The sequence below is a fragment of the Eucyclogobius newberryi genome, unplaced genomic scaffold (genome assembly GCF_026437365.1).
Source record: "Eucyclogobius newberryi isolate DKJ021-1_F unplaced genomic scaffold, fEucNew1.0.hap1 SCAF_6, whole genome shotgun sequence".
NCBI classification, from domain to species: Eukaryota; Metazoa; Chordata; class Actinopteri; order Gobiiformes; family Gobiidae; genus Eucyclogobius; species Eucyclogobius newberryi.
This window is the reverse complement of record NW_027316278.1, coordinates 11,690,949-11,715,943: the sequence shown is the minus strand read 5'-3', so window position 1 is coordinate 11,715,943 and position 24,995 is coordinate 11,690,949. Positions and strand designations below refer to the sequence as shown.

The 24,995-nt window shown below is 39.2% G+C and overlaps 1 protein-coding gene across 2 annotated transcripts in view; it reads left to right on the top strand.

Annotated features, from left to right (window-relative positions):
- atp2a2a (ATPase sarcoplasmic/endoplasmic reticulum Ca2+ transporting 2a) overlaps positions 1-24,995 on the top strand; it is a 47,249-nt gene that overhangs the window by 8,985 nt on the left and 13,269 nt on the right. For both annotated transcript variants that reach the window (XM_072434138.1, XM_072434137.1), the window contains exons 6-13: positions 16,715-16,795; positions 16,902-16,987; positions 17,613-18,077; positions 21,404-21,492; positions 22,040-22,142; positions 22,214-22,345; positions 23,318-23,437; positions 24,303-24,521. In XM_072434138.1, coding sequence (XP_072290239.1) covers positions 16,715-16,795; positions 16,902-16,987; positions 17,613-18,077; positions 21,404-21,492; positions 22,040-22,142; positions 22,214-22,345; positions 23,318-23,437; positions 24,303-24,521 — 1,295 coding nt within the window. The remainder of the gene's footprint in view (positions 1-16,714; positions 16,796-16,901; positions 16,988-17,612; positions 18,078-21,403; positions 21,493-22,039; positions 22,143-22,213; positions 22,346-23,317; positions 23,438-24,302; positions 24,522-24,995) is intronic.

Below are 24,995 nucleotides of genomic sequence, written 5' to 3'. Positions count from 1 at the left end.
TTGCAGCAGTGAGTCACCCTGAACGACCGGTATATTTTCAGATGTTCTTATTAACCCATTGTCTCAAAGGGCTAGGCTCAAATGTTATTAGCATTAACGCCCCATTTACTGCGCGCCTCTAATCTTCCACTCTTGTTCTGAGCCTGGGCAGTTTATTTTGTCTGCCTTTGACTTTGAAGAGCTGTGATTGTGAGTGTATTGATTCACGCATTGTTTAATAAGAAGGTATTATTTATTTTGGATGGCTAGTTTGGGAGCTATGAATACAACCACATCTCATACTTTGAAGTTGTTTTTAGACCCCCCAAAATATGTTTGCTGGGAAAATTGCAGAATGTTCTTTACTTTCTTAAAATTCTTTGTTTTTATCAAACATTTGGGTTTCTCAATGGAAAATGCCAATGCTAGAACTGCAACTAATGGTTAGTTTAGTGATCAATTAGACAAGTGATTATTTATTTTCTAAAACAATTTATGTATTTATTATTTTATTTATTGATTTTTCAAATCATATTTTTATTGTAAATTTAATTACATTTAAAGTAAAGGTTAGGTATGTGCTGATTGAAGCTTTCTAATGAGACAGTATTTATAAATTAAGTTTATTAATGGTCATTTCAGTGGTAGTCATCTGGAGATTGTTTTTAAAATGAAAATGCATTGATTTCCACCCGACGGTTAATATAATCTGAAGATTATATTTTTTCTGGAGTGAATTTTTAATAATGGTGCTGTTTTTGTTATAAAATATCTTTTGGCATGTGGTTTTGACTCTGAATGTAGTAATTGTTAAGTAATTGGCCTGGTCTGGATTATTTTTGATTAATTGTTACCGATGTCAAGGTTATTTACATATTTACTGCTTTGTGATTTATATTTTTACCTACATTAACCTTTGCTTGTTACAAGTAGCTCTCTGGTCCATCACAACACCAAAATTAAAATGTATGACTAAAAGCTATATTATTTAGCTGTTGTACTGCTCTTTTGTAAGCTGTAATGGAAGATAACTCGAGTGCTCTGAGTGCATGAAAATCATTTGAAGCGGCCTCTTTCCTCCGTGTAGAGCTCACATAACTTTCCGGGTGCATGTGTTGGTATGTCGTTATCACAAACCTTCGTTTAACCCTGAGGCACTAACGCGACGCAGTCTTTTCACTGCAGCGTAGGGGCTCGTATTTTTAGCCTCCATACAGTGTTTAGATCATGGCATGTCGTATTTATAGGCAGCAGTGACAGTCGTGCAGATGACAGGTGTCTGATCCCACCCTGAGAGCCCCCCACCGCCCCGTTCCCCCTCGTCCCGTCCCATCCCGTCGGGTGCAGATGAACAGTGCTCTGACGTAGAACGGGCAGAGTGCTGCAGGACGCCTCTGTCACCTTCACAAGGGCAAATACAAACGCAATGTCAAGTGTGAGCGTCCTTCTGTTATGAAAGACTCTATATGCAAGTCGAAAGTCATGCTCTTACAGATGAATAACATTATTGAAATGACTCTTAATCTACACCATTCATGTATAAATGTACGATCTATAGCAGTAGTTTTTAAACTTTGCCGACATTTGCATTTTTTTTTTTCTTCAGATTGCATACCTTTTGGCTTACTATAGGCTCATATAGGCTACGGCTCTTATTGTTGAGGTGGAACTGTGCTGCCAAAGTCCAGTCCTTCTCTGCTGAAGGAGCATTGTCTAAACATTCACGGCTTCACGGCATCAAAAATCTCCCGCGACCCAAAATATTGTGCCATTATCCGCTATACAGAAGTGGTTTTGTGCCTTTGCTGCAATACTCACACTAATGATTGATACAGTGTGGTTTTATCCTCATCAATTGAAGAAGCTATGGCGACTGGCCTTGAATTAGTTTCCCATAGTCTTTGCAATAAATTGGAATTATGTTTTACAAATGTTTGAAAAAGAGGCAATCATTTACATTTTTCTTATATTTATACTGCTGGAAACAACTCTTTTTAATATTTAGGCTTATATTGGACAGTGTTGGCGTCGCACACTCTAAACAACCATTCTGTTCCTGCCATATAAGGCTTCATCGACATTTGGCAGATCTTTGGCACGCCAGATCTCGTGCGCGAGGAATAAAAATGTCCGGAATCTCCACCGAGACGTTTGTGAATCCGTTAACTCGACACTAACTGTGCGTGACAAGCAGAGCCGTGCACGCTACACTTGTTTATGTGGATGAAAAGAAACTCGTGGCTTACGTTCCAATAAATGCTCAGACGTTGGTTTGTTATTTGTGAAGGCCTCAATAAATGTCACATAAAACTTTACCGTCAGCAGCTCAGAGGTGCAGCCAAGTGGGGAGAAAAGACGACTTACAGTGTCTTCAGTAAATCCTCTTCCTTTTTTGCCGTCTGCTTATACTTTTCTGTATTTGTTGTACATATTTCTGTACTGTAGTTGAAGGATAAACAAAAACCTTCACACCCTAGTAGTGTTGTGTCGACTAAAGCAGTTCTTGTTTGAATACTTGACTAAAAGGGTCATAGCGCTGGCAAAAGATCATCAGAATATGAAGTATCTTTGATTTTATCATGTGTTTGTACCCAATGTGCACGACTAAACCACAAGATTACAGGAGATGCAACAATTACAAATATCTCTAAAGAAAACCCACCAGTAAACTATGTATTTATATGTAAAAAGGTAGAAAAAAATCCTTTAAAATCCCCCCAAATAATTACTGTATTCGGCTACGAATGAAAACTTTGGTCGAACAAGACGTAGGCGTGGACAACATATAGAATTTTACATAATATCGTAAATGTTGTTTTGAAGAGTTTTGAATATTGAGTATGTAGTTTACAGGAAAAAATGCTCAAAAAAACAGCACATTGAAAAGAAAAACCATGTTGTAAACTTTCAAATAAGGGTATTTGGTGAGTTTTCAACATTTGTGGTTAGTTTTACAGTCATTTCCCATCTGTGTGATGTATAAACCTCTAAATAATGTTTTAGCATGTTTCTGTTGGATTGACACACTATAGTTATCGGCATACTCCACAGAAAGGTCAAGATATTCATTTTTGTCAGTGTCACCAAGCTCTACCAAGACATCACTAGTCATTTACTCGATTAATGTCAAAGGACTACAGCCCTAAATACTAGCAAGTCAAGGGTATAACTCGGCAAAGGCATTTACTCTTTTGAAACATTTGTATTCCATTTTATTCCCTGATGATCTATTATTATTTTTGCATGATCTTACACTCAAATCTAAAGTAAACATAGAAAGTAAAACCAAAACCAAATCCACTGCATTAACAGAGTCTAGGGCAGTCACACAAATACTTAACATTGATCCACTTAAGGGTGGGATTCTGTGAGACCGGGACTGTTGACAGCTCCATTTGTATTTCCCCTCGTTTCTCCCATTTGTCCTTGAAATGCAGTCTTTAGTTGCCATGGCAATGTTGCAGTATGCCGGGACGATACAAGAGAGTACTCAGTGGGCCTCTGTTCAAAAAGTGCCTTTGTAAGTAAATACTCCCCCAACGACTGTAGTGGTTAAATACACGACAGTCTAGTAAGTTTTTATAGTTGTGTTGTAGTCACGATACTGAAATGTCAAACTCCATTTTGATATCGAGACTGATTTTGAAACCACGATGATGACAAAAACACGCACATGACTTATGTTAACACAACATTATAGCACTTTCTTTAATATTACCATTAGTTTTGGAAAAGATCAAACAAAAATAGTTTCAGCAGTGATACTTTTTCCAAATGAGTATCTAGTTTTGATACAAGTTTTAGTATCGGTTAGTGTCTGGGTATCGATACTTTTGACAACCCTAGTTTACAATATACTTTTATATTTTACATATCTTCACTTCTAAACTGTGCAATACTTCCACTGCTGGGACTTTTACCATCATTGTTCCCATACATAGCCAAATAATTCTAATTGTTAAATGTCATTGCTTGAAACCCAATATTTATTGTTTTTATGGCACGTTTTTCCTGCCACCTGCACTTGATTGTCTAGTAAGAGTTCATGTCTCCACTGGAGGTCAATAAAGTTCTTCCTAGTGGTGTGTGATTGACAAAAATGTATATCTTTATCTTCTAACTATTATTATCAGGATATTACAAAATGATATTTAGTCAATCCAACAGAAGCATGTCTTCAAACTTATTATTTTTTATATACAAATAAACACAACAAAACATGGCACAAGAACCGAGTTACAAACATTGAGTTATCATATTCTTCGTTATTGCCGGTATCTGTTTGTGTCCATGGCAGCTGTTTTCAGGTTTAATCAACAGATACATGTGAAATGTCTGTTCCATTTGTTTTTTTTGACTTTTTAGCTAAATGTTTGTTTTCATATTCCTATTTTGTGCAGCACTTAGGAAAACGGTCTTGTGTGTAAAATATGCTGTACAATTAAAGTTGTATCGGATCTTCAAACCACTCACAAGATGATCTGAATTTCAACATGTTGCCCACCTCTAGTATCTTGTCTTACCATCAGCTCAATACTTTTCAGTTTGGTAATTATCAGCTCACAAATTCCTGTCTAAATATAAAGTTATCCTGAGGGCTCCACAGTGACCCCGGCCTGCAGAGGAGTGGAGATGACGCAGGCGCTGCAGAGCCGTGGTAGAGGACATCCAGTCGACCCGCTGTAGCTGCTGTAGCTGCTGTAGCGGCTGTAGCGGCTGTAGCGGCTGTAGCTGCTGTAGCTGCTGCACCGTGAGAGGAATGGCCCAAAGCTAATCTGTATTTCAGCCATGCCTCCTACTCAACACTCACCTACATCCAGTTTACCAGGAGCTCTGTGTACTTTATAAGGACTTGCTGTCATTCAAACAGCAGGGTTTTTTGAAGCTGCAGCATTAAAGGAGTATAAGGAACATTTTCAGCTTGTTAAACATGTTTGTCAATCCCTGTAATGGTTAAATATGATTTTTTTTTCGCGTGTTTGAAGTGTCCATGGTCTCCCCTTGCTGTCTCTGGGCGGAAAACTAAGAATGCAAATTATACTGAGCCCATTGCAACATTTTCAGGGAAACACTTGCTCTTTTTTCAAATATTTGGTATGTTAAATTATTGTACTGCCTTATTTCAATTAAAAAAGGAGTAAACCGAAAAAAAACCTAGAAAAATTTAAGTTTTTTTGTCTGGTCTTAGTGACTTAGTTTTGCTTTAAAACAAAACTGCCATGACCCACCATAAGACTTGACATGATTGCGTAGCTCCTCTAATGTCACCAACATGTACATATTAGGGCTGCACAATATATCGCAAAAGTATTGATTACGCAATAATGTCAGATATCGCAACAGACTAAAATATATCGCAATAACACCAATGTCTTCAGTTTGACAGAAATCTGCTTTGTATCAATGAAAATGTGTGTTCTAAATGATCTAAATTGTATTTAGTATTTTCCTATAGGAATGTAACAATATGAAATCTCACGGTATTATTCATTTGATCTGACTTTCAGTCTGGTTTTAGAAAGAATTGTACAGTTACGTACAGTGATCATAAGGTTTAAATGACATCCTGCAATCATTTCTTGGATCTGAAAAATAAATTTGTTGCCCTTTTCATTGATCTATCGATGTCTTTTGACACTGTTGAACCTGAGCCTTTGATTAAAATCTTATAGCAACATGACACCCCTGACCAAGTCTTAAACTGCTTTGCCTATTCTTCATTTTTCCCCCTCATTCCTTATTAAGAAATGAGAGGTTTTGTCTATAGGAATTTTTGTTTATAAGAGTTCTTCTATTAAGAGTGTTTTTTAAACTTCCTTTTACGTTATCTGTCCTTTTTCCTCTGTATCTACCTACGTTGCAAAAATGAAATGTCCCCATGTGTGGACAAGAAAGGAATATCTTATCTTATCTATTCTTTGTCAAATTGATCACAATGTGTTAAATGAGCTGGGGCTTCTCTTTTTTCAATGTGTCCAAAGAGTACCTCAGGGATCTATTTTAGGCCCAATTTTATTCTCTCTCTCTATTTATATTGATAATTTTGTCTGTCAAAATCTGTCAAATGTCAATTATAATTTGTATTCAGATGATACAGTGCTTTACAGTGGCCCAGCCTCTTTTGAACAGGCTTTGGGTCTTTACATTCAGCTTTCTCTGTGGTGCAGTCAAGGTTGAAATTCCTGAAGTTGGTGCTGAATTCAGAAAAAACTAAAGCTATGGTATTTTCTCATGGATGTGTGTCAACAGAGGGTATCCCAGAGAGGACCTCTCTGGGAAACTATTGAGTTTCTCAATACCTTGTTTTCATTCTAGACCAATAGCTGTGTTTTACGCAGCGTGTGACGTTTGAAGTGAATAGAGCATGTTAATTGAGGATTTGGATTAGGTTTTACGGTTTATTAGAAAGTCTTTCAAATAAGTCAATTTTGATTGAAGCAGTACAATTTTATAATAGAGATGGGCAATATGTGTAGAAAATTAGTTAATATTGTGAAAGTTGTTTTGAAGATACGCACAGTTTGAATATCAAATATATTATTTATAGTTTGAAAAAACCTTCAAAAAGTTGAAAAGAATAAAAAGCTGTGATGTAAAAAACGAATAGAAAAAAAAACCACTGGTGATATTTCTGTACTTTTGTGCTAAACTTGACCTCAACTCGATACAGTGCTGGGCGCGTCAACGCATCAAGTGCTTAATCACAATGAATTATTTAGTTGCACGTTAACGCAGGTCACGTGTATCGGTCAACAATCCTAAATAAAGGAGCGCCGCTCTTGTCTACACACCGCACTCTCCTTTTTTTCCTGCCTCCCCCTCTCACCACACTTGCACACAATTCGATTAATCGTAATTAAAAATGTTTATCGCTGCCCAGCCCTAATTATTGTCATTTTAATTCCCTTGTTCTGGCGTCTCAATATTTTCTGTAAACATGACTGCAGAAGTCATTTAACAAAACTTTATATCCCCTGTGGAGTTTTTTAGTTTATTGCACTCAAACTCGATACCTCTCGTATCTGTCTTTGGGGGATGATAGCGCGTGTCCCCGTTTGTAGAGCCGTTTGTAGATTTGGAGCTGTGCGTTCCCGACAGCCTGTGAACTTGTTACTGTGGCAGGGGGGGGGGGCATTGTGCTGGACAGACATGGCCTTATAGGGAAGCACACTGTGGACGCACCCATCACAGCTGTAGTATGTACTGTAGTATGTGGCATTTAATGTGGCCTGGCAAGCGTCCACCGACAGTGGCAGAGGCTGGCTGTTTGGCACCGCTTCAAAACTTGTCAGCAAGGGCCACGCTGACCAAAGAGACTCCCCAAGTTTTTAATTCTGACCACATCGCACTGAAGCAGCAGCACCGGCCAAAGAGGAGCTGAGGAAAACTGCCACCAGCTCAATAACGCCGGAGTTTAACCCTTAATGTAACCGTGATTACTGCAGCAAATAAGAACAAAGGTCGATATTGTAGTGGAGATATGTCCTGTTGACCCAAACCTACTACATTCTCCTTCTTTTGCAATCTTAAATACAAGATGGAGCGATATAGATTTTATAGCATTTTTGAACTCTGAAAAAAGGAGGAGGGCAGGCTGTTCCACATTGGATTTTCTGTTGTGTGGGAGTAAGGTGCTCTTAGAAGTGCATGAAACTCATTGATGACAAACGTGTTCTTGAGATGTTGAGGGAGTCGTTTGTTAATAGAACTGTGAACAAATTGACAGATTTTGAAGTTTGTTCACTTGAGAAACACTCGAGACTCCGGCCTGATAAAACGAAGGCAGAGAGGAGTGTTTACGTCACATTAAATATTTGCAGAGCTTGCTTTTGTAAACGCAGAGTTGGTTCAAGATTAGTTTGGTGGGTGACTCAAACTATATTAAAATAGTTAATATGGATGTATAAACTCGAATAGTACAACATAGATGCAATACACTAATCTTAAAATACCTACAACCTTGGCCATTTTTGTAGTTATGACACTAACATGGGGCTTCCAGGATAATTATTCATCCGCTGTTACACCAAGGAAACAAACACAGCTTTGTTATTTTATTGGGAATGTTATCAATTAGGATTTTCATACAGGGGCTGAGTTTTAAACCAAAAAGACTTTAAATATTGGCCATGAACCAAGTAGATAAGTTTTTAATTAACAACTTTTACACGAAGGTTCAAGTCCTTGTGGGAATGAAATACATTTTTATCATCTAAATCTGATTTTAAAAGGTTTAACTGAAGCATTGACGCAAGTACCATTCTGTAGTGATGAGTATTTGGTGCAATAAAGGCATCAAACCTCAGGTTTAGGGCTCTTCTTAGCTTTGCTGTAGTATTTAACGAGTATGCAACAGTCAACATTTTAAACCATTGTGAAAGTTGTTTCTAAATTTAACTTGTATCTGTGTGTCTTCCCTAATGTTTTCTCTGGACTTTTAAATTTCTTATGAAGTTACAAAGTTCAAACTCTGTCTTATCCCCTGATGTGACTCAGTCTTCCTGCTTTGAAGCGCCTTTAATGTCTACATCTGCACAACTTCTGTCTCGGGATTAGTTTCCAACAAGTTTTATTCTTGTAAGAGTCGTTTCTACAGCAACAGAAACCATTGAGTGTCGTTGCTGTGCCTGGTTTACCCTCTTTTAAGATTTACAACAGACAAAGGCAGAGCCAAGACGAGGCTTGTGTAATCGACTCATAGTCGGCAGCGGCCACGTGTTTGAACATGACATGACGGGAAGTCCAGTCAAACAAGAAAAAGCAAAACAAATATTTATCTTACCCTCATGTTTAAGTAAGAGTAATGACGTAAACGTTGCTCCTTTATCTTTAACTGCCACTGTTGTTCAAGACCTATAGCTTCAGGCCACAGAGTAAATAATTCACTGGATGATTGTGTGTCATTGTTTTCAGGCTTGTGTTTTTATCTTTTATTTAGATCTGCTTAGTCATTTTTCAAAATACGTGGAGATTTAGTTTTTTATAAGGCTACCCCAAATAAATTGTCTGTTTGCTGTAACATTTTTCAAGTGGCTCGGTCGGTAGGCAAATTCTTATTTTTTTTACTTTGAAGGCAAAAAAAAGATCAAAATTTTGCCTTTTTTTTTGAGTCTGAGTGATCACCAGGGGTCAGGCTTCAACAGTCAATGACGGAAAACGTCTCTATCAACCCGATCAGGAGACTAAATCTCACGATTTTTAAGTACGCCGCTATCCTTTATTTTGGTAGCGAAGGCGAGCGGGGGAGCATGCGGGGGACACGGGCGTCGCCATGTTTGTTGTGATGACGCTACTGGGCGTGTCAATCCCAGAATGCATTGCGTAAAACACCCTGACAGAGCCTGGCATGTCCTATGGCCACTAAAGTGGCGCCGAAACCAACTTGCTCAACACCCGGTCTGGAGAGACGGGAGATGGCGGAGGAGAGTGGATCGGGGATGGAAGACGTTCTGGACGGCGTGGAGGAGCAGCCTTTTCTGCCTGCACGTGCCCGGAAACGTAAAAAGTCCCTTAGCTCGTCCGAGGGTTCTGGGAATGAGCAGCAGGATGAGGCTGAAGCTATTGATGTCCGGGGTGAGAGCAGAGACTGTAAGGTGATCATAAAGCTTGCACAGGATAGTGCATCCTTTAAGGAGTGGAATTCAGTGGCATTGTCAAAGAGCCTAACTGTAGCTGTGGGAGTGATCAAGAGTGCGAGTGTCCTTAGAGATGGCTCGCTGCTGGTCGTGTGCAAGGACGCGGCTCAGCAACGGAAGGCGATTGGAACTAAACGTCTGGGTGGAAAGGACATTCTTGTGTCTGATGCTGAAAGAAACACGGTCAGAGGAGTTATCGTAGGTGTCCCTACGGCGACGTCTGTGGATGAAGTTAAGGAGAATTTGACGGGAGTTACGGTGGTGGACGCTAGGCGTTTGAAGGTGACCCGGTTTGGGGTAAGATGTGACAGCTTGTCGGTAATGGTAACACTTGAAGGGAGGTGCCTGCCTAGTAAGGTGTTCATTGGGTACATGTGCTATAGCGTCAGGCCATATGTTCCGCCGCCCCTGCGTTGCTTTAAGTGCCAGCGCTTTGGGCATATTGCAGCGGTCTGTAGAGGGAGGCAAAGGTGTGGTAAATGTGCAGGAGATCATGAGTATGGGAAGTGTGACGTGGGAGCAAAACTGAAGTGCTGTAACTGTGGGGAAGAACATAGCTCTGCCTACGGGGGATGCAGGTTTAGCAAAAGAGCTGCTGAGGTGCAGAAAATAAAGGTCTCTCAAGGTATATCCTATGCAGATGCAGTCAAGAAAGTTTCAAGTAACGAGTTTAGAGTAAATACAGAGAGAGGAGCCAGCGCTGCTCCCAGCCAGGGCGAAATGAGAAAGGCCACCGTGGCTCCCAAGAAGTGTGAAGGTTTCAAGAGTGGAGGTCCCAAGTGTGCAGGTTCCAGAATTAATGAGAATACCCTGGTTGTGGATAGAGAGGATTTTGTACTCTTTATGGTGGATGTTGTAAACAGTGCTGCTCAGACTCAAAGCAGAACTGAAAGGATCAGGATCATTGCTAAAACAAGATGTTTTGACTCATCCAAGAGTCATTCTCAATCTGCGAGTGAGTGTTCCATTGTTTTTCTACAATCGAACCCTCCTTGACAAATGAGGGATTACACCAACGACTCACTCGAGTAATAAAAACAAGGAAAGTGCTCAAATCAGCAAAGTGTGGATCCAATTAATTTTATTGATTAACCCAAACATTAGTCAATCTGTTAACACATAACGACACATAATAGCAGGTTTATATAACTGCAGAAGCTCAGAGGCAGCGCAGGAGCAGGTTCACATAGTGAGTGGACAGAAGAGGGCAAATAAAGGTCAAATAACACAAGTGCTACCGCTAATGAAGCTATCGGATATTTAACTTTCACCAAACAATAGCGCATCCATGTTAAATTTCATAACTCAGGTTATGACATTTTCCGAGAAGGAATTCCAAGTTGGAAGTGAAAATGTATATGCTGGATCTCGAAAAAACATCAGTGTTTCAATGTTTACTGGAGTGCAGCACCGTTAGCGACAGGCTCATTTCCATTCATTATCCTCACAAAACATACAACATGTACTCCGAAGGCAAGAGGGACAAAGTGTCTTGCACCAGCCCAAGCAGCTATCTATCCACTAACCACCGCCACAACTGTTTTAGTTTTCAGGTTAATATTTATACAAAGCATTGCCACTGTTTGACAGGGACCTACAGAAAGGTATACAGTGCTTATTCCTACTTTTTGAATATCTGCTCATTGGACGGAACAGAAGCAAAGACAAAATAACTTGATAATGACTTCTAAGCTTGCTTCTGCCTGGATAGATCTCTGTCATTACTGTATCAGCAGGAGCAGAGCGATGTTTCCCTCGTTGACTGTTCAGAAAGAGCCCTCTCGACATGAGCAGGAGGTCAGGCCTGTGTTCGACTGCCATCAGCACATGCAGCCTCCCGGGCCACTCTGAAGGGGCCTGTCCCGAAACACAAGCCTCCCGCAAACACACGCCCGTCGCAGGTGTCGGCGCTCGCTCCTGCTCAGCTTCTGCCCCTCCCGCTGCTCAGAAGGCACATGGGGCTGTCAATGTAGGAAAGTGAAGCTTCAGCCACTCCTGGCATCATTGTTTAAGGTCATCTATGCTACTGCTGTTGTGGTGTTTTATAAGATTGCCTGAATTATATTACCTTCTTCCCCCCCAAAAGATTTAACAGTAAGAATTATAGTCCTTAAAGATGCCAAAGGTATTCAGTTAATCAATAATTTAATCAACCAAACTTTATTTACCAATTAGTGGAAATATCTTTAAAACAATCCTTTCAAGATTTATAATGATTCAGGGCATATTAGTTTATCTACAGTTTATGACATCAGTTTTTATTTCATTAAACTAACTTTTCTGGAGGGTGGCTCAGTACCTGCTTCCTTCCTGTGCCTAGAATTTTCTACATGGCATAAACTTCTCAGGGGGTGTCCTTAGCCAAACTTTTTTCCCTAGTGTATTTTTGAGCAATAAAAAAAAACTAACTGCTTAATAAATAAGTTTAAAGGACACATTATGCTAAATTTAATGAAGATACGTTTTCAGTTCGGGAGCAGGACCACACCCCTTTCACGCCCCTTCCTGCAGCTACACCAGGTCACACACATCAGTGTTCGTGGCTTTGTGCCCCTTTCTCCGACCCTCTTTTAATTATTTGAATTATTCTAATTTATCTCCTAGATGGGGGTATCGAGGCCTGGGAGCCTACAGCCCTCATCGCCAGAAGCCCCAAAACGGCATCCATTTCTGTACATTTGTGTTGTTGGTGTTTCTCGCATGCCAATAAACACTTTGCATCGTACTTTGGGTTGTGGTCCTTGCTTGTGAACTTTTTTGGAGCTCTGAACAGTGTTCTAACATTGTTCCAAAAACATACCCGGAGGAGCATTTGGCTTCAGTCACACTAGTTTGATGAATCCTCTTCCCTCTGACAGTCAAAAACAGTCCTCATTTGATTTATAATGTGATTTACAAAATGCCCAATATTGCTCAGCTCTAGAAAATAAAGGGAAAAAACCACAAAGGGTTTGGCGCATTGTTCACCTTTTATGTCCACAAATGTCAGCTGCATCAAAACGAACACAAAGAAGCAAATGGTGACCTTTTTAACGGACGGCTCTGACAGCGGGTTTGGGCGCGATGTCTCAATAGGTCTTGGCATATGTCATTGTAAAACGTTGGGACTGTCTGTTTGTTGGCAAGTGGTGCAGTGAACAGTGTTGGTGCGGAGGAGCTCCTGGCCCCAAACCAAATCGGATGTTGACACAAAGGGACAGATGATATACAGGCTCTTGGTCAGTCTGTGGAGTAACAAAGGCCCAGTGCCACTGCAGACAAGAGGAATCCGCTGCTTCTCAGCCGCGTTTCTTGGCCCGGTCAGTGCATTTGTCTTTAGCTGTAAGTCCTGGTAGAGGAAAACCTTCATCAAGGAAGTAATTGTCTAACTCTCCCATTTCCAAAGTCAAGAGTGCACTGGTCCAGTAATTTATTCCAAAAAGGCTTCTCCAAACAGAGCTGTACTCTTTTCCATACGCTGTGTAATGGTTTATTCATAGTGTGTTAACGCATTATAGAAACTGTAGCGGTGTTTGATTCTTCAGATGTAATGTTTTTAGTCTTTGTTTCACGTGTATCACATCAGAACTGGGACAGAACTGGGACAGAACTGGGACAGAACTGGGACAAAACTGGGACAAAACTGGGACAAAACTGGGACAAAACTGGGACAAAACTGGGACAAAACTGGGACAAAACTGGGACAAAACTGGGACAAAACTGGGACGGAAGCTGCACCATACCAGAACTAAAACAGATCGAAACGAAGCCTAAACTGGGACCAAACCAAAAAATACAGTTGGAACACACCCTTTGTAGTTTATACAATTACCCAATTGCAAAAATCAAATAAAATCTGGCAAAACCTCTCACATTAACATTTAAATTAATTTACAGTAATGCAATCTGCCAATCTTGATTATTTTGTCTTTATTTGGCAATGTTGTCTTTATTCAAAGCAAAGTAAACTTTTGAAGACTAGTTTACTTTGTTTTGATCAGTTGTGTAATCTTGTAAGAGTCATTTTATGAGCGGAAAATCCAGCTAAGAAAAAAGATGGGAAACCTTTGTGTCTGTTACTAGACAAACCCCAACAAGAAAAAACAACATCGTTTTAAATCTTAAAGGTAATTAAATCTGCAATGTGTAGGATTTGTGTTTAAATCTACAGCAACTACAAACCAAAATAAAATTCAACTGTATGAAAGTGCCATGTGTCTTTTCATTTGAGGGCCATGTAGTGTGACCTTTTCACAAGTAAAGCTCCGGTTCATGCAGCAATTGTTCCAAGTTGGATCTGGACCTCAGTCTTTCTCAGAAAAGACTGAGATCCTTGTTGACAGATCAGGCCTGGCTCAGCTGTGGAACATCCATTCACTATCCAAGGTTCAGCTTCTCAGAAAACCTTGCAAATATAGGTTATTTTTAGATTTAACAAAGTTTTGTGTGTGTGTGTGCAAGGACAATATCTTTTCTGCAGATATAGAAGACTTTTAGTTCTTTATCTTTATTGTTATTGGCTATTTTGATGTGACGATGTTGTACATAATTATGTTGTAGTCTTGTGTTGTTGTGTTGTGGCCTTTAAACATGCTCTTGAGTACTTTTTACTTCGTCATTTCCTGTTTTAGAACTAAAAAATATAACTGTTTACCAAAAACAAAATCACTTCACATCACTCTGGCTTTTCTCATGCGAGGAATTGACTTTGGGCTCCATCTACTGGCTTCAGAGGGAATTGCATGGATGAGATAAACAAATGCTAGCTTTCCTTTGACATGCCAATGCAGTAGTAATCATAGGCATACATTTACGTAGGATTGGAAAGATTACAAATTGACTAATCACTGAGGCTTAACAATTACACTCACGGGACCTTTGTGCTTTTTTCTATTTAAAGACCTGCACAAACTTCATATCACTCCTTCCCCGCAGTCACTTATATGAGCTCTCCTTCAGTGTCATCCGTCCTTTTTCTGTTTTCTCGTTTGGGCGCCGACAGCGAGCAGTAGATTTAGTTTAGGAGATAAAATAAATCTCATTCAGCCTTTCACTGATGCCAAGCTGCAAAATGTTTATTTGAAGACAGTATGTCTCTTATTCACAGAGAAAAGGTCAACAAAGTGAATTGTAATGATCGTGATTTGGGGCAGAAATGCTCAGAACATGGCTTAAAAAACGGCACAGAAGATCTCCATGAGCCATGTCATAGGTAGAATATGATGTCACACATCGGGGAAATTCAGAACAGTGTTTTTGACGCTCGGCGGGAGAGGACTTTTTAATCAGGATTCATTAAACTAGCGTGAATGAAGCTAAATATGTTTACTGTACTGATGTCTTCTGATAACAGTTCATGGATAAAAGTTAGTATTTTGTAAACGATGCTTGCCCACTGTTTTCTCATTCAGTCACATGACGTCATGTGGCGCGTTATTGGCTGTAGTATCTCCTCAGACACGGTTTTCATTTATAACTAACCCAGCCCAGTGTGAAGGTTGGTCAAAGTGTGCCATTTCCCGGAGCCTTTCTGTGCCAGTGGAAGCCAAAGTGGGTCAGCGACGTCCTCTGTTCCCGAATCAGCCTTTCCCTCCGAGACCAGCCCACTACGGCTCAGCGATTTCGCGTTTCCTCCTTTCTTTGGTTCTCCCTTTTTTCTCTCCTCCTAAAGCCTGACAGCGCTGCTCAATGGCCTCCCAATAACGAGGCCGCTTTGCCAGTTTACTCCAGACCTGAGCAACTGCCAACGGAAAAGCTCGCCGCAATTTATCTTATGAAGTTAAAAGTACACAATGTCTCCGCAGGGGTTTCCCTCGAGCTGTGGGTTTTTAATCTCGGCCATTTTAACGACCAATTACACATGGGAAATATATCGAAATTGTGTCTGTATCATGAATGTTGTTTGTATGTTTTTTTTTTATTGCATTATAGCAAAATATGCAGCAAAATGAGTAGCACACTTCCACCAAATGGACAAAAAAAGTGAGTGTTGTTGTGAACTTGAAAATAAGGATATAAGATGATAGTAAAATAAATCATAAAAGTGCTTAAACTGACATTTCACATTTGTCTTCAACTCAACTAATATGTCTCAAGACACAGTTTTGTTGGATTGATTTTGAATATTATGGGGTAACTCCAAAAAGCATCAAGATATTTATTTTTGTGAATATTGCCCAGCCCTACCACCAATAGAACGTTTTTTTTGTCATTGTGTTGTCACAGTACTAACATTTTAAATTTCAATTCAATTTCTATATTAGAGAAAAAGCTTAATACCAATTGTATAATTTAAAAAACAATAGAAGAACGAAATACTGGTAGTTTCTTTGGTAGTTCTGATCAGGGATGTCACAATATCAAAATTCAGAGTTACGGATATTCACGATTATTGACATGCAACAAAACTAATAAATATATATATGTAAATAATACATTTTCTTTCATTATAGTGCATTAGTGTTCCTATGAGACCAACTTTATGAAATCAAACTGCCTGAACACAAAAGTAAAGTTATTGGGATATAAACGGCACTTAACATTTAGGTTTACATTGAACTTAAATGACTTAATTTTGCTTCTCAATTAGTCGCTGATATTAGGTTTTAGTTCTTACAATTATACTACGAACTGAGCTATCATGATTATCAATAAACTGAATGATCTTGACCTCCCTAGTTCTGATATTGCCTGGATCAAGACCATTCTAAAACTGTTTAGGGAATGTCTAAGTTTTCTTTTTCAGGGTCAATATTTGTTGAAACGAGTATCATCTTCTCGTGCATGTTTTAGTATGTTTTGATTTATCCCAAATTATAAAAAGAATAACGCATCTACTTACTCTACGTTCTCCACAGAATACCTTGCAAACACGTCCAGGAGCAATCATTGATTTCACATAAAAAGACCCCATTGAGTGGTTTTGTTCTCTTCAGAGGATATTTTACTGTACAACCCATTTTTTTATTTTTTATTTGTTGAATCATTCAGTTTTACAAATATGCAAACACATTTATAGCACAGCCCAACACCTGAATAAACTGTTATCAGAGGCGGTCACATTGATTAAGTGCTGGTACTCGAATGCCTCTTTGTATTGATGTATTGTTTGTTTTTTCTAGTGGGGGACAAGGTGCCTGCTGATATTCGCATCTGTTCAATCAAGTCCACCACTCTGAGGGTCGACCAGTCCATTTTAACGGGTGAGACACTTTTTCTGACAAAGATTCTTAAACACACGGTGATAATTCTTGTTCTTGACGTTTCATTGACTTCCTCAGACTTATTCGTGTACCTTTTCTTTTCTAGGAGAGTCTGTGTCTGTGATCAAACACACTGATCCTGTACCTGATCCTCGGGCTGTGAATCAGGACAAGAAGAACATGCTCTTTTCTGTGCGTTCACACAATGTCACACCTTTAAGTAGAAGTCTATTATCCATTATACTTTATTACACGGCCAGTGGTGGTAGAGATGTGAAATGACCAGTATCTAGAAACGGACAACAAAATATGTGTTATTACTTAATATAACAGTTGGTTGTTTATTTGATTAGATAAGATAATGATGGAAGAAGTACTTACTTCAGCAAAAGTACACATACAGGAGCAAAAAGTATATTCAAGTAAAAGTATCACATAAAAAAAATCCACTTAAGTTCACCTTTAAAACATGTATTTAAAAGTAATTCACACGGATTTTGAGAACTATTTTAGTATCATATTGTTGATCTTGATAAAGAATTGGTCATCTAAAGCAATTTTCCTGGTCATTTGGTTTTTAGTTTTAGTTTTCAGTCCAGTTCTAAAATGTAATGCAGTAGAACGTACAGATATCTGCTCTCAAATGTACTTACCTTAAAAGTTTACTTAAGAACAGTACTTTTACTTTTGTACTTTGTTACTTTCCACCACTGATACTTACTGTCTAAAATAACAATATAACCATCAGCCAATTCCTTATTCATTCTCTAATAGTTAATTTCTATAAAAACAAAAACAAATTGTGGCTCATTTCCAGGGCACAAACATCGCCGCTGGTAAAGCCGTGGGCGTGGTGGTGGCGACGGGCGTGTGCACCGAGATCGGGAAGATTCGCGACGAGATGGTGGCCACGGAGCAGGACAAGACGCCCCTGCAGCAGAAACTGGACGAGTTCGGCCAGCAGCTGTCCAAGGTCATCTCCATCATCTGCATCGCCGTGTGGCTCATCAACATCGGGCACTTCAACGACCCGGTCCACGGCGGCTCCTGGATCCGCGGCGCCGTGTACTACTTCAAGATCGCTGTGGCACTGGCCGTGGCGGCGATCCCGGAGGGGCTGCCCGCCGTCATCACCACCTGCCTGGCTCTGGGGACGCGCCGCATGGCCAAGAAGAACGCCATTGTGCGCAGCCTGCCCTCCGTGGAGACTCTGGGCTGCACCTCCGTCATCTGCTCCGACAAGACGGGAACGCTGACGACCAATCAGATGTCTGTGTGCCGCGTGAGTGCATCCACAAGCACACACAAACACACGCAAATAAACGCACACGCAAACAAACGCACATGCAAACACACACGCAAACACACGCAAACAAATGCAAACACAAACATATACACACACACACACACGCAAACAAACGCAGACGCAAACACACACACGCAAACAAACGCAAACCACACACACAAACACACACAAACACAAACAAAAGCACACACAGCTTGTCGAACCAGTCAGGAAGTGATATAATGAGGCTTTAATGTAGCTCCAGAGTTTGTTACTAAAGTTAGAGCTGCAACGATTAAATTGAGTACCGTAGTATCCCGATAACAATATTCAGACGATCGTGTATCAACAGAAATGTGTCAAAACATGTCCATTAATGTGTTAGTTTAAATAACAGACATATGTGAAAGGCCTGTACTATTAATCACAAAAGTGCAGAAAAATAACCTACAATTATTTGAATGTTTACAATATTGCTAATTAATATCAACTATTTTTGTAGGATTTTTAACTATACACCATATACCGTATTTTCCGGACTATAAGTCGCACCTTTTTTCATAGTTTTGGCCGGGGTGCAACTTATACTTATATTTATACTGACATATAAGTCGCTCCAGAGTATAAGTTTTTGACATTATTTGTTATTTTCACACTTGAAACCGCATTTCATACTCCAGTGCAACTTATATATGTTTTTTTCTTCTCTATTATGCATTTTTTGGCTGGTGCGACTTATACTCCGGTGCAACTTATAGTCCGGAAAATACAGTACTCGATATTCAAATTTTGCTCATCTTCAAAACCATATTTACAATATTATCTAAATGTTGATACATTACGCTCCTCTAATCATGACCATAAAGTTGACCATAAAGTATAATTATAATAGTATTTTGATCATCATAATCGGCATAATTAGAGAAATTTACAACTTCTTACTTGTATCAATAAAACTCTTTATTTGTAAATGTTCTACTTCTAGAAGCCTTCAGTTACTATATTTCAACCTTTATATATTGAGTTAAAAATGTGTGCAATAGAAATAATCGTTTGACAAGTCCACTACTAAAATAATCATTATTATTTTACACACACAGGTTGTTTTATTTATTTAAAATCCTCAATTGACGCTGTCTCTAGCGCCCTCTGCAGGACAACATCTACTAGACGTTGGGCTTTATGACACATTTGGTGCATTGCTGAGCAGCTCCGGGCTCTGCTGTTTGCGTTTCCTTCTCCTTATGTCGGATAAAGTCGACAGCTTCCCAAATGCAAATGGAAACAACCCGGGTTTCTTCTTGACATTATTTAGCAGAGCTGTCTGTAATCTTAACAAAGTGCCGGGTGACTTGCACTGTTGCGTAACTTTCCCTGCGTCACCAAGAAAGAAAAAAAAGAGAGAGAAAAAAATACAAGCTAGCGTTTCCTCTCTTCTGTGAGTGGCGTCCTACTGCAGCACGACTCGACACAAAGACGACACATCAGCATTTAGCCAACTTTCATCCTTTAGTTGGCTTTTCTGTGAATAAAGCTCGCTCGTGGTGGAATTGCGGAGGTGTGCCGGGCTCCACTGATAAAGCCCTGAGCCATTACTTCTGCTTTTAGTGATTTAGAGGCTGCCACTCTGAGCCATTCATTAAACCCGAGAAAGAGCTGTTTATCTCCTTTGAGGGTGCACGCACATTCACACTTCATACATAAAGAGGAGGAAGATTGGGGCGCCTCCTATTGCATTATGGGGGTGTGCCGCGTGGAGCTTAGTGCTATACTGTGGAACATTCCAGGCAAAACAATAACCTCTCCATGGAGTCAAGCGGTTACATATTGCACCTTTTAAAGTATGATATTTGGTGTTTTAATGGCTAAAAGTAACAACAGTCAGGCTAATTGCCTATAATAAGTTGACTACACATTCAGGATTATTATGGTTATGATTATGATGATGGTGATGATGGCTGGTTCAATTCCTGACCGGGACCGAGCCGTTTGCATGTTCTTTCTGTGCTCAGGTCCCTCCTCCCCATCAGCCCCCAAAACCATTCACACTGGGCTAATCCGTGGTACTTCAAACCAGGATGTTTGTGTAAGATCTAACAAAGGCTCTGCTACTGACAAGTGACACTGGTGGATGAGTCAATTTAACAAAAAGGACAAAAAGTCGACCTCACCTTGGGGAAACCAGTGCCGTTGTGTCGCAGGAGCACCTTTTAATAGAAGTTTAGAAGCATTTTAGCAGCGCTGGAAGAAGTAAAAAGTACAGAGAGTGAAAGTAGCTAGTACCTACTGAGTAAAATGTAATGTAAAAGTAGCTCCCACCGTTCAGGCATTAAATGTAGTGATTTTGATAAAGATTGTTCAGCAGTAGCAATTCCAATCAATTTCAATATACTTTGTTGACATTTCTTTGTATACATTTTTTGTTTGATCACTTGAAGTCACCATGAATATGCTAAAAATAAACCCTCAAACCATGATTATCTATCCAGTTTAAATGTGTTACCTGCTAGTAAAGCAAAAAGTATCCACAGTAAATACAACTTTCCACTGCTGCATTTTAGAGTCAGAATGGGACTGGTGAGGCAACATGTGTGTACTGAATTATAGTTTACAACTTGAGAACTCTAAGCCTACAAGCCGCTAATATAACATTCTTCACACTCAGTAGTGGAAAGTAACAAAGTACAAAAGTAAAACTACTTTTTTCAAACCTGCTGAAATGGGGTTTATATTGTTTAGCATATTTGTTGGAGACATTGTATCTACATTTTTTGAGTTCAAGTCCCAGCTTGAAAAATTAGGCTTTATAAATTACCAGAAAATGTGCTTTTGTTGATAAAAAACTAGGACAATTCTTTATCCAGATCACAATTTAAGTTTCTTTCCCTCTGCCGTTGGACTCATAAACACTTATATAACACCTGCCACCTTAATAACACAGCACGTAGGCTTTATTTGACAGGAAAGGACAGTGTGAAATGGAGATGAGAGAGAAGGAGTACATGCAGTAAATTGTCATTTTCGGCTGCACTTGGAGCTTAACACACACGTGCTGTGCCATAACCACTCGACCGCAGGCAGCACTTATTGTGTATATATTGCATCTAACTTTTTTTTCTACATATAATTAATTTGCATGTCTTTATTTTTATCTTCGTATTTGCATCTCCACTTTTTTTACTTTATGGTTGTTTGTTGCACCTTCCCAGTGACGCAGGTTCCTAGTGCTACTGCCACCTGCTGTGCAAACCTAGAACTGCCTGCAACCCTGCAAAGAGTGATGTCTGATTGTGGGAAAATGGAAGTTTATTTTTGTTTTGCAGATGTTCATCCTCAACAATGCTGGCGGGGACAGCTGCTCCCTGAGTGAGTTCACTGTCACAGGGTCGACCTACGCTCCAGAGGGAGAAGTGTGAGTGCAACAACAAACACACGTCTCCTGTGTCCCAGAGCTGGAAATTTAATCAGTTTAGCAACTCAAAGATGATTTATTTACGTTCCCACACAATCTAATTTAGATACACGTTGCTAAATGGAGCAATGTGTTGAGAACAGAGTGAGCATTTGTTTTCTTTTTCACCTGAGAATGACTGAGGACACAGACTAATATACTGTGTGTATACTGATACTCGATACTAAATATTGATATATTGATACTGACGGGTATAAAAACATATTAATGCGCCTGGTAAAATATTGATGCATAAAATGTCTTTGTTGAATTTATTTAGTATTATATTTACATTTTTATATTATTTTATTATTTTTTATGTTGTCTGTTCATATGTTTACTTGAGATAATATAATGAGGTACAAGATAAAAAAATAAAAAAGGTTAAATTGTTCATTGTAGAGGAGTTTCTATGCATTTTAGTACAAAACTCATCATAATATTTGCCATATTTGCTAAACCATACATTTTCTTATCGATATAATAAATGCTGTTTTGTGTTGTTTAGATATCAGGACAATAAACAAGTGAAATCCTCCCAGTTCGACGGTCTGGTTGAGCTGGCCACCATCTGCGCTCTCTGCAATGACTCCTCTTTGGACTTCAACGAGGTAAAATCCATTTATTCTTCTGCTCGAGTTTGTACGAGTGAAAATAAACATGGGTAATCTCTTTTTCCCAGGTGAAAGGAGTGTACGAGAAGGTCGGTGAAGCCACGGAGACGGCGCTGACGTGTCTGGTGGAGAAAATGAACGTGTTCGACACTGAAGTGCACAACCTGTCAAAGATCGACCGCGCCAACGCCTGCAACTCTGTGAGTGACAGTGGTCCCTCTGCGGCTCGCGCTGCAGTTCTGAAAGTCTGACTCAGCCCCGTGTACCCACTCTGTACCAGGGACGCCACTATGTCAGATTATAGTGTCTGATCGTATCGTGACAGGAGGAAAGAAGCATTCAAGCTTGTTACGCAAGTGAAAGTACAGAAACGGGGGCAAGAAATACTCAAGTAAAAGTATCACATCTGAAATCTACTGAAGTAAATATATTGAAGTACAAGTTGGAAAATGCAGTGATTTTGATAAAGAATTGTTCTGATTTTTGGTCAAAGGAAGCGACTGAATTGATAACTTTATTAATCTACTATTTATTTATTTTTAAATTTAAAACAACAAGAACAAACATACAAGGATAAAACACCTCAGCTGGACGGGACCAGTGTGAACTTAGGATAAGTAAAGAATAAAATTAGAAAGTAAGGTGGGTTAACCCTATACATTTTTACTTGAATATTTTTTTTGTCTTTGTCAAAACCTTCACTCCGGATGTCACCAGGGCCATTTCAGGCGGTCTCAAACCACTTGACCTTTCAGTCCAGTTAAAAAAGCATCACATGTAAAATGTACTTTTACTTTTGTTGTTCCATTACTTTCCACCACTGTTTACGTGTTTAAATTACTTGCAAACCTCCAAATCTGAAATGAGAAAACACGTATGTAAACAGCAACTATTTTGCAGTTTATATATAATTTTGATCATGTTAAAACTAAAACAATGCCATTCCTTCAATATGTGACTTTCTTTTTTACACAATTTTGATTAGTTACTTGTGTTTGAAGTTGAAGCAGAACAAAACAAAACATAAACCACCAATTTAACATTTAGGGTTATTGGTGGAGCACATTACATTCAAATAACATGTCTTTACTTTTATAGTTTTTACAGTGATCCAACGAACCTCGGATTTGTATTTTGTGAAATTCATAATTACCTGTGTCTGTGTGGAGCAGGTGATCAAGCAGCTGATGAAGAAGGAGTTCACGCTGGAGTTTTCCCGAGACAGAAAGTCCATGTCCGTGTACTGCACCCCCAACAAGTCCCGCTCGTCGGTGGGAAAGATGTTTATCAAGGTAAGAAGTTGTCAAGCTATCAGAGGTGGAAGAAGTACTCCATTATGTTAAGTTTAAAGGACGGATACTGAATGAAGGCGTAATGCTATCGCATAAAACGTCTACTTAAAGGAGAACTAAGTAGCATTTTTATCTCATTAAACGTCTTTGTAAGCCCTTGTTATGGTTAAAGATGTATTTTCTGCGTGTTTAAAGTATCTGTTGTCGCCCCTTGCTGTCCAAAACTAGAATTTTTAAATAGGTAACGTTAAATGTTTTTGTATGTGATTATACTGCCTTATTTCAATTAAAAAACAAGACAAAATAAATAAAAAGTATGGGGGGGAAACATTTTTGTGTCTGTACTCTGATAGTGTATTTTCACAAGGGAGCTGCAAGGGGAGCTCCAACCGTTAAGTTACATTATTCTGCTTTGAGAAAAAATATTGAAGTACCCCATTAAAAGTTGACTTTTAGAGTAAAATAAAGTAAAAGCATATTACACATATTTATAGAACTATTAACGAGTCATATGTGATAATAAGTTAAGAATTTTTGGTCAACAGAGGCGACTTATCGATTAATTTTTTTTGTGATTATTTTTGTTTGCTCAAAGCTCAGGACTTGAACTCAAAACCTTTAGGCAGAAATGTCACCATGAACGTGCTAAAAATAAACCTTCAGCCAAAGTTGCAGGGAAGGAAGTACTTTTTGCTTTTTAGTCCTGCTCTCAAATGTAGTGACATAAAAGTAAAAAGTACCAATGCCTATAAAACTTGACGGTACTATTTCCACCGTACTTTGTTTATTTCCACCACTGAGCTCTACAAACTTCATTGTCATTACTGCATTAAACGGTATTCTGGTGTATTTTCTCTCCTCACAGGGGGCTCCAGAGGGGGTGATCGACCGGTGCTCTCACGTAAGAGTGGGCAACACCAAAGTCCCTCTGACCACAGGCATCAAGGAGAAGATCCTGTCTGTGATCCGCGAGTACGGGACGGGCCGAGACACACTGCGCTGCCTGGCTCTGGCCACTCGAGACACGCCCCCAAAGATGGACGACATGATCCTGACCGACGCCGCCAAGTTCGTCGAGTATGAGGTGTGTAAAAGGATGTGTTCACAACCCAAACGTTGATTTTAATTCCATGCAGACAAAATCATATCATGTTTTATTTTTTTATGTTTTTATGTTGTTCCGCTGATAGTTTTTCATTAGGTTTTGATTCTATAAACTTAAGTAAAAAAAAATTAGCTCAATAACGGCACTTTGTGAAAAATATGTCTGACACAGGAGACGTTGAAGTTTGTGTCAGTTTTTGTTTCATGTGGATACGCCCAGTAATTACAGAGATATGAACCATAAACCAGGACAACAAATCTGCACTCTGACAGTTTTAGTTTTAAACAAAAGGGATTCAAGAATGTTCTGATGTCACGTGAACACAACCCATTGTCTAATAAATAAACCAATCATGATTTGAGGCGCAATTTCCACAATTAAGATTTGTATAAATGTGGAAATGGGCGATTCATTTAACAAACTAAAATGGCTAATTTATAGTATTTAGTTTAG